Source organism: Stegostoma tigrinum, chromosome 4 (genome assembly GCF_030684315.1).
Source record: "Stegostoma tigrinum isolate sSteTig4 chromosome 4, sSteTig4.hap1, whole genome shotgun sequence".
Lineage (NCBI taxonomy): Eukaryota > Metazoa > Chordata > Chondrichthyes > Orectolobiformes > Stegostomatidae > Stegostoma > Stegostoma tigrinum.
In genome coordinates, this window is record NC_081357.1 from 127,114,254 (window position 1) to 127,124,399 (window position 10,146).

The 10,146-nt window shown below is 46.3% G+C and overlaps 1 protein-coding gene across 1 annotated transcript; it reads right to left on the reverse strand.

The window, feature by feature from the left end:
• Positions 1-6,826: 6,826 nt before the first annotated feature.
• Positions 6,827-9,705, reverse strand: rdh14a (retinol dehydrogenase 14a). The gene is made up of 2 exons (XM_048530871.1): positions 9,268-9,705; positions 6,827-7,953 (listed from the first exon to the last, which is right to left on the reverse strand). The coding sequence occupies exons 1-2, from the start codon at positions 9,610-9,612 to the stop codon at positions 7,339-7,341; spliced, it is 960 nt and encodes a 319-aa protein (XP_048386828.1). The 5' UTR covers positions 9,613-9,705; the 3' UTR covers positions 6,827-7,338.
• Positions 9,706-10,146: the final 441 nt, after the last annotated feature.

Genomic DNA, 10,146 nt, shown 5'->3' on the forward strand with positions numbered 1-10,146 from the left:
TGCTTGCTCCTAAATTTTTATTTTATTCTTTCATGGGATGTGGGTGCCAGTAGCTCAGCCTGTGTTTGTTATCCATTCCTAGTTGCCCAGAGGGTTGTTAAGAGTCATCCACATTACTGTGGGTCTGGAATAACATGTAGGCCAGACCAGGTTAAGATGGCAGATTTCCCTCCCTAAAGGACATTAGTGAACCAGATGTGTTTTTCATGACAATCAACAATGGATTCACGGTCACCATTAGACTCTTATTTCCAGATCATTTTTGAATTCAAATTCCACCATCTGCTGTGGTGGGATTTGTACCCAGGTCTCTGGAACACTAACTAGGTCTTTGGGTTATAAGTGTAGTAATAAAACCATGAGGCCATCACCTAACTCAAAGTGAGGCCCTTCAACACCTTAAATGATGTGACATTCCCTTTTTTTCCCACAGTAGGTCATCACAGCTCTCTAGTGCAGTGTCTAAGACCATTGGATTCATACTTTCATTCTAGATTAGTATCTTCTCTCTTCCGACTGACAAAGTCACATGATCAATTACATATTGATTTGTGTGAAGATGAAGAGGGCTTTAATTAAAGGAATGTGTGGGGACTCTTTATTCATTTACGAGATGAGGATGTCACTGGCTAGCCAGTATTTATTGTCCACCCCTAATTGCCCAGAGGGCAGTTCAGAGTCAACCACATGGCTGTGGGCTGGAGTCACATGTAGGCCAGACCAGGTAAGTGTCAGAAGATGGGAAATTTAGGTCTAAAAACCAAAAAGATATGACAGCAATGTTGTGGTAGCAACACCCAGAGTGAGACAGGAAGGGGCTCTTTAGTAAGAGATGGAAACAGCTTTACTAAAAGTAAATAAAGGTAATTAAAAATGAAGAGTGAGCGAAGAGTTGGTTGGAGTGGGCCAGAAAGGAGTTTAGCAAACAAGATTATATAGTGACTCAGTGGTTAGCACGGCTACCTCACAGCTCCGGGGAGCCACATTCAATTCTAGTCTTGGGTGACTGTGTGTGTGGAGTTTGCATAGTGTCCCTGTGTCTGTGTGGGTTTCCACTGCCCCACCAACACAGCTATGTTGACATCAAATCCTGGTCACCAAACAGCCCCTCTCATGAATGTTGTCATTCCAGAAATCCCCAGATGGCACTGGTGAAGTTCAGCTAGTATCTGTTGACAACCTTTGTTCAGGAGTCTTGCTCCACATAATAATTTGCCATCCTCTATGGTGATTTGGTCTCTCCAGGTCCAAAAAGGTTTTAATCCTGGTTGTGATGGCCATTTGGTTTCCCCCATTGTCATCAGCTGTTTCAGTTTTGCTAGGACCAGATCTTTCTGCGTCCAAAGTCTGATATTGGCAGCTGTGGAAGTGTGGCCAGAAGATTTAAAACAATTATGGACTCTTCCAATGACAGTACCACTGGTGGTATATCTGCCGATGGTAAATGATTCAATGCATCTACCTTTGATACTTGGCCTACTGGGCTTAAATTATACACACTTCGTATGCGAGGCCACTGCTGAAGTTGGCCTGAAGCAGTGGGTGGCTCTGCCTGGCCCTTTTTAAGTAGACTGAGCAGGGATCTGTGGTCTGTTATAATTGCCTAGCTTAGAGACAATGAAGACTGCAGATGCTGGAAGCCAGAGTCTGGAAAAGCAGGTCAGACAGCATCCAAGGTACAGGAACGTAAACATTCCGGGCCGTAACCCTTTATCAGGAGGGGTCCTGATGAAGGATTATTGCAAATGTATGTTTGTTAAAGTGTTGGTGAAAATTCCTGACTCCAAATATGACCACCAAGTCTTCCTTCTCTATCTGGGCACATTTACGCTCTGTATTAGCCAAACCTCCTGGGTGCATATGCTATGGGATGCTCCTGTCCATTGGGCCACCTATGAGCTAATACTATCCTGCTGCCAAACGATGTGGCATGGCATGTCAATACCGGATCATGCTTGGAATCATTATGTACCATGATAGCTGTTTCTTTAGTTCCCTGAAGGCCATGGCTTGGCTATGTGACCTTTTCCAAGGCTGACTCTTTCTAAGAGTTGATGCAAAACTGACAGGATTGACGCCAGGTTATGTATGAGCCTTCTGTAATAAATCACCAGCCCAAGGAAAGACGTAAGCTCCAGTACAGACATGGGAGCTGGGGCACCTTTGATCACCCTCACTTTATCTTCCAACATGTGTAACCCAGTCATATCAACTCTGTAGCTCATGTAAGTCACTTGGGGTGCCTGGAACACACATCTTTTCCCCTTCTGAGGCATATGCCTGCTTAGGAGAAATGTTTACAGACTATGCCCTTATTGGTCTTCCCTGCTCATAGCATATCATCCAGATAAATGGTAAACTGGAGTAGACCTTGTAAAATATTTCCATCATCCACTGAAAAGTTGCACAAGGCTGTTGATATCCCAAATGACAGCCTCATATATTGGTACAAACCATTATGGGTATTAATTGTAGCATACTTCTGGGAACCCTCATCTAACTGCAATCGCAAGTACGCATGGCTCATGTCCAGCTTTGTGAAGGACAGCTCCCCCCTGCCAGCTTTGTGTATAAATCCTCGGTGTGAGGGACTGGGTATTGATCCAGCTGTGAAAAGCACTTTACTCTTTGTTTAAAATCCCCATAAGGACAAATCGATCTGTTGGGCTTCACAATTAGTACAACTGTTGCTGCCCATTTCATAAGCTGGACAGGTCTGATGATTCCTTCACTTTCCAGCCTCCTGATTTTTGACTCTACTTTTGCCCATAAGGCAAGTGGCTCTGGGTGGATCTTGCAGAATCATGGAATTTCTTCCCAGTCAAAGTGAATTTGGCTCATTTGATAGTCCCTAGACCTTCCTGAAAATCCTCTGGGTATTCAATTAGAACTTCACTGAAGTAGTCATTTTCTCATCAAAAAACATTGAGCCAATCTTTCTCAAACAATTTTGCCACATCAGCTTGTGCCCGAACCTTTTACTACAATCATGGTAACTGAACCAGCTGCTTCTCCTACGAGACTGGAATCAAAGTTATACCCTTAATCTGTAAACGCTCTCCCCCCCCGCTCCCCCCCCCCCCCACCAAAGTATTGCTGAGGTCGGGCACAAATTATGAGTTGGAACTCAGAGGAAATTTTGCTGAAGACTAGTTCTGTGATCACTGATACAGCTGAGCCAGTATTGGCTTTCAAAAGAGCTGAGTCAACATTTAATCAGACATTTATTTTGATTGGTTCTGATTTTGATGTCGCTAAGCAAAGTAAATGTTCCAAACCAAGTATGCACTCTCCTGGTTACCAGCCTGTGAGTTCTCTTGTTCCATTTAAGTCTAGTGGGACTCTTTCACTGTCTCACATCTGCAATCCTGCAGCAAACACAATGGCTTGCCGGCCCAAAATTTTAACCATTTAGCTGAAGCTTAGCTTTGTTTTGGGGTTTTGCTGAGAGCTGACCTAGAGTTCTAGGGTGACACAATGGCTCAATGGTTAGCACTGCAGTCTCACAGCGCCAGGGACTCGGGTTCAATTCCAGCCTCGGGTAACTGTCTGTGTGGAGCTTGCACATTCTCCCCGTCTCTGCATGGGTCTCCTCCCACAGTCCAAAGATGTGCAGGCCAGGTGGATCGGCCATGCTAAATTGCCCACAGTGTTTAGGGATGTGTGGGTTATAGGGGGATGGGGTTGGGTCTGGGCGGGATGCTCCAAGGGGTGGTGTGGACTTGTTGGGCCGAAGGGCCTGTTTCCATACTGCAGGGCATCTAATCTAATCTTCTGTTCCAAATATGTCCTGAATGAAGCCATGCTTTGATATCACCATTGAAATAACTCCAGAACCTTTGCGTTATCACCACTGAAATAATTCCAGAGGCTGGTATCCCATCACTAAGTCATTCTTTATTTACAAGTGGAGAGTCCCTGATACTGATCCAGCATCCTTAGAGCCAGCTCTCAGTTTTTTTCTCTCCCTTTATTCATTCATGGGATGAAGGTACTGCTGGCCTGGCAGCATTTATTACCCATCCCCAATTGCCCAGAGGGCAGTTGAGTCACTCACATTGCTGTGGGTCTGGAGTCACATGTAGGCCAGATCAGGTAAGGATGGCAGTTTCCTTCCTTAAAGGACATTAGTGAACCAGAAGGGTTTTCCCAACAATCAACAATGGATTCATTGTCATCATTAGGTTCTTAATTCCAGATATTTACTGAAATCAAATTCCACCATCTGCCATGGCTGGATTCAAGCCCAGGTCCTCAGAACATTCTGTGGGTCTCCAAATTAACAGCCCAGTGATAATATCACTGGGCTATCACCTTCCCCCAGGATGTCTGACACTCCTGCTTCTATCTGTCAGCCAGGGCTCCCTGATTGGACAAGATTAACAGCCCCAATCAGTGAACTCATTCTATGACATTCACCTAGCTGACCTCATTACAAAGACTACACCAAACACAAAGCCAAAATGCCTTGGCATGGTTATATGAAGAGGAAATCAGGCTCAACAAGTCAGCAAATTGGATCCAAACTTGGCTTAAATGAAGAGGCAGAGGGTGATGGTCAAAGTTGTTTTGTGACTGTATCCATTATCTTACTGAAGGGTTAGTTCTAGGTCCTTTGCTGTTTGTAGTGTACGTTAATTTCCTAGGCATGAATGTAGGCGGTTTGATCAATAAACTTGCAGATGACATTAAAAACTACTAGTATGGTAAAAAGTGAGGAGTAAAGTCTTGGACTACAGGATGATACAGGCGGGCTGGTCAAAATAAGCAGAACTGTGGTGAGTGGAATTGAATCCCAGAGTGTTTGGGATGGCTAACAAGGCAAGGAGTACATAATGAAAGGTAGGGCCTTAGAAAGTACAGAGGATCAGAGGGACATTGGCGTGCATGCCAACAGATCCTTGAAGGCAACAGAACATTGGATAACATGGTGAAGATGTATGGGATACTTGACTTTATTTTGCTGATAGATTGGGGTTAAAAAAAAGCTAAATGGAGGCAACTGCCTAGTGTGGAGCTCCCAGGGTCCACCAAATGGACAGGTCCCTTCAGTTGCTTCATGAGGGGGCTTGCCACTCTCATCACCCAGATCTGTCTACTCACTCCTGCAGATTAACTTCCAGCTCCCACGTGCCAGAGAAGGGACACATTATCCATTCTCCTTAACAGCAGCCATCTCCTTTGGAAGAGGCTAAAGAGCTAGTAGCCCAACAGAAGAAACAGCAGCTATTGTCCTTCATTTAATAGTGACCTGGTGTGACATCTGGGGTCAGGGCACACACACAGTCCAAACATCAGGATTTTGGGGAAAATCTTAGCTAATAATTCAGTGACAGATCAGATCATCTTTGACAGACTCAAACAGCATTGCTCTGAGACACTAAAGCTTCTCAACTATACTGCATGGCAAGTTTCATAAATTCCTGCCAGGCCAACAACAGCTCCTCTTTGCATTTGCATGATGAAGTATCTGTGAACTCTCTGCATGTTCTTCAAACACAGAAGACGGTCTTTACTACCTTTCTGTAGATTTGCCACAACACAATCTCCCAAATCCTATATTTGATACACTGGCCAATAAGGGCAAGCATACCAGATGCCTTCTTCACCAACCTGTCTACCTGCCACTCTGTCTTCGAAAAACAATGAACCTGCACCCCAAGGTCTCTTTATTTGGCAACCCTCCCTAGGGCCTTACCATTAAGTGTACAAGTCCTGCCCTGATTTGCCTTTCCAAGATGCAGCACCTCACAATTACCTAAATTACACTCCACCTGCCATTGCTTGGCCTATCAGCCCATCTGATCAAAGTTCCATAGTACTCAGAGGTAACCTTCCTTGCTGTCCACTACACCATCAATTTTGGTGTCATCTGTAAAACTTATTAACCATACCTCCTACATTCACTTCCAAATCATTTGTATAAATGACAACCAGCAAGGGATCCAGAACCAATTCTTGCAGCACACTGCTGGTCACAGGCCTCCAGTCTGAAATGCTACCCTTCACCACCACCCTCAGTCTCCTAACTTCGAGCCAATATTGTATCCGGATGGCTAGCTCTCCCAGTATTCCATCAATCTGACCTTGCTATCCATGTGGAACTCAGTCAAACAACTTGCTTTTCCTCCTATAAGAGTTGTAAAACTCAAAAGGGTTCAGAAAAGATTTACAAGAATGTTGCTACGGCTGGAGGGTTTAAGCTCTAGGGAGAGGCTGAATAGGCTGGGGCTATTTTCCCTGTGGTGTCAGAGGCTATGTGAGTACCTTACAGAGTGTTATAAAATCATGAGACGCATGGATAGGGTGAATAGATAAGGACTTTTCCCCAGGGTGGGGGAGTCCAAAACTAGAGGGCACAGGTTTATAAGGTGAAAGATTTAGAAGGGATCTAAGGGGCAACATTTTCATTCAGAGGGTGGTGCATGCATAGAATGTGCTGCCAGAGGATGTGGTGGAGACTGGTACAATTACAACATTTAGAAGGCATCTGGATGGATATGAGAATAGAAAGGGTTTAGAGGGAAAAGGGCCAAATGCTGGAAAATGGGACGGGATTAACGTGGGATAGCCGGTTGGCTTGGATAAATTGGACTGAAGGGTTTGTTTCTGTATTGTACATCTCTTTGACTCCAAATGCTAAATGTAACCAACTTAATTGCCGGACTAGATCTAGGTACCTTTAAATTAAAATCCTTGTGAAAAAGTTGCACATAGAAATTACACAAACACCTTTATTTCACTGGACACAATCTTGAAATATTAAACTTCTGGACTTCTGCATAAAATAGCTTTAATGCAACATACAAAACAGCAGGCTTCAATATTAGTTTTCAGGGGTCATATTTATTTGCCAACTGTGACAAAACTTGAAGTAATTCAATTCCTTTCACTTACACTGCTGTACGAGGTTCCATGGGTCAAACATGCCAGGTAGCTCCAATAAATAATAATTAATTAGGGCCAGGCATTTCCATTTCACAGTAACACAAGTCATTAAAAAGAATTAAGTTCAGGGATGGGGTTTAGGACTAGCCTTCACCCAAGAGTAACAACGGGACTCACTAATGCCCATGCAAATTGTCACTAGTCTAGGGGACTGCAATACTAAAGGAGAAAATTAATCACATTAAACAGCATGTTCCAACACATCACTTTATCATTTTATGCAAACACAAACTTAAACTCTTTTAAAAATCTCATCCAGGTTGTGCTCACTGATATAACATTTCTTTTTAATTCAAACTGCAGCTTTTTATTCAAGTAGGTAATATTCTAAACTGTTAAGTTTTGCATTTCAGGTAGCTTCCCAAAGGAATATTTACAACACTTTGGCAATCAGATAAGCCCCACCATTCTCTCACTCACATCCCACAATTTCTTTGCGACCGCATCGTCTGTCGCCTTAGGCAACAAGTCCTCTTGTTTGCAATCTCCAAAATATTTTCCGGATACCCCTTCAACTTCCGGAGAAGTGGCTAGGTAAATTGTGGTCTGCGCTCCTTGTTCTGGTGTTTTAAAGAAAGCCCAAGATACCATCTTAAATATTGGTTGTCCAAGTAAAGGTATATTGATGTGCCTTCCCAGGTTTGTGCGCACAATGCCAGGGTGCAGAACATTAGCAGTAACACCGGTGCCTTCCAGTTGCTTGGCTAGCTCGTGAATGAACAGAATATTGGCTAATTTACTCCTGCTATAACTGAAACTTTTGTTGTAGTTTTTCTCACTGTTCAGATCATCAAAGTTGATTTCGCCATACTTGTACAGCTTGGAGGATACAACCACTATCCTGCTTGGAGCAGAGCGTTTGAGAAGATCGAGGAGGAGATTGGTCATGAGGAAGTGACCCAAGTGATTAACTCCAAACTGCATCTCAAAACCTTCCACAGTTTTCATGTAGGGACACTGGAAGATTCCTGCATTATTGATTAGGACATCGAGCCGTGGCTCTTCCTTTTGGGCAGAAGATATGAAAAAAAAACCTTAGGATTCACTATTCTGATGTATGATTCACACACTAATCAAAACAGAACCACCCCCAAGCAACCTCAGCAACTCGACAACCTGCCAACAGAACCTCTTGATCAAGCCCTCGAATTATCTTTATGGATTTAACACCCCCAGATATTTACCATGGGGTAATTATCCCCTGGTATTCACCACCTCTAGTATTAAACCCCTGGTATTTACCTGTGGGGTACTGTTCACCTAATATTTCCCATGTAACCTCACCCTCCCAGATGCATCTTCCCTGGAAAGCTCCCACCACTGTGCATTTATTGGCAGAGTTATTTCATCTAATCCCTGGGATATTTACACTGCTGACACAGGGTAACCTCTGACTCAGGGGGATTTACCCTTCCAAGTGCCTACGCCCAGGGTATGCCTTGTGCTTTATCATGCCAAGGATATTTACCCCAGTGAGTCAGTGGGGGTATACATGTGCCCACAGTGTGGGGGTGGGGGGTACACATTTACCCCCCCCATGTGGGGGTGGGGGTATATATTCACCCCCATTGTGGGGGTGGGGTGCATATATTTACCCCCAGTGTGTAGGAGGTATATATTTATCCCCAGTCTGTAGGTGGGGGTATATATTTACCCCCAGTCTGTAGGTGGGGGGTATATATTTATCCCAGTCTGTGGGTGGGGGGTATATATTTACCCCAGTCTGTAGGTGGGGGGTATATATTTACCTCGAGTCTGTGGGTGGGGGGTATATATTTACCCCCAGTCTGTAGGTGGGGGGAATATATTTACACCCAGTGTGTGGGTGGGGGTATATATTTACCCCCAGTCTGTAGGTGGGGGTATATATTTAACCCCAGTCTGCAGGTGGGGGGGTATATATTTACCCCCAGTCTGTAGGTGGGGGGGTAGATATTTACCCCCGGTCTGTAGGTGGGGGTATATATTTACCCCCAGTCTATAGGTGGGGGTATATATTTACCCCCAGTCTGTAGGTGGGGGTATATATTTACCCCTGGTCTGTAGGTGGGGGGTATATATTTACCACTGGTGTGTGAGTGGGGGGTATATACTTAGCCCCAGTCTGTAGGTGGGGGGGTATATATTTACCCCCAGTCTGCAGGTGGGGGGGTATATATTCACCCCCAGTGGGGGGGCGGGGGGTATATATTCACCCAGTCTGTGGGTGGGGGGTATATATTCACCCAGTCTGTCGGTGGGGGGTATATATTTACCCCCAGTCTGTCGGTGGGGGGTATATATTCACCCCCAGTGGGGGGGCGGGGGGTATATATTTACCTGGATGACCCTCCGGCAGAAGCTCCTGACTGACCGCAGTGAGGACAGGTCCAGGTGCCGGACCACGAGCTCCCCGGCCCCGCCGCTCTCCTCCTGGATCTCCCGGGCGGCCTGCTCTCCAGCTTTCTCATCGCGGCAGGCCATGATGACCCGGGCCTGGAGCCGGGCGAGACCCGCAGCCGTGGCCCGGCCTAGGCCGCTGTTGGCCCCGGTCACTATTACCGTGCGGCCCCGCATCGAGGGCCCAGGCTCCGGGGGCCCAGCCTCCCGCCCCGACATCAACCAGCGGCACAGCCAGGCAGCAGCGGCCAGGCCTACAGCCAATGACAGCCCGGCGCTCAGCATCGGGGCCTCCGGGGGAATCGGGTCAGGGAGCTGGGGCCCGGCCCGGCTCCGCCCCGGGGCGACAGACACCAACAGCGGCGCCCAGCCCCAGCAGCTGCAATATCGCGATATACCGCCAGTGGCCACTACCGAGCCACCCTGAGGACCAGGGCAACCATCACCAATTAGATCCCCCCCAGGGGACATCCGCCCAGCCTGCACCCAAAGGTGCTCCTCTCTCTTCACCCAAAGGTACATTCCCTGCACCCAAAGGTGCGCCTCTCTCCCCGCCCAAAGGTGCTCCCCTGCACCCAAAGGTGTGTCTCTCTCCCCAACAAAGGTGCTCCCCTGCACCCAAAGGTGCTATTCTTCCACACTCAAAGGTGCTCCTTGCCCTGAGGGTGTTCCTCACATTATTCCAGATCCATGGGTGCTTCTCTCCCAGCTCCGTGCTTTTGAAATCATTCCTCACCCAAAGGTGCTCATCTCCTCACCCAAATGTGGTCCTCTCCCACATCGTAGGTGTTCCTCACCACACCTAAGGTGCTCCTCATT

Bases quoted from the DNA above. Each gene is read 5' to 3' on its own strand.
- rdh14a (XM_048530871.1), bottom strand. From the start codon at position 9,612: ATGCTGAGCGCCGGGCTGTCATTGGCTGTAGGCCTGGCCGCTGCTGCC. The intron at 7,954-9,267 runs GTAAATATATAC...TCTGCCCAAAAG, and splicing joins TCTGCCGGAGGGTCATCCAG to GAAGAGCCACGGCTCGATGT.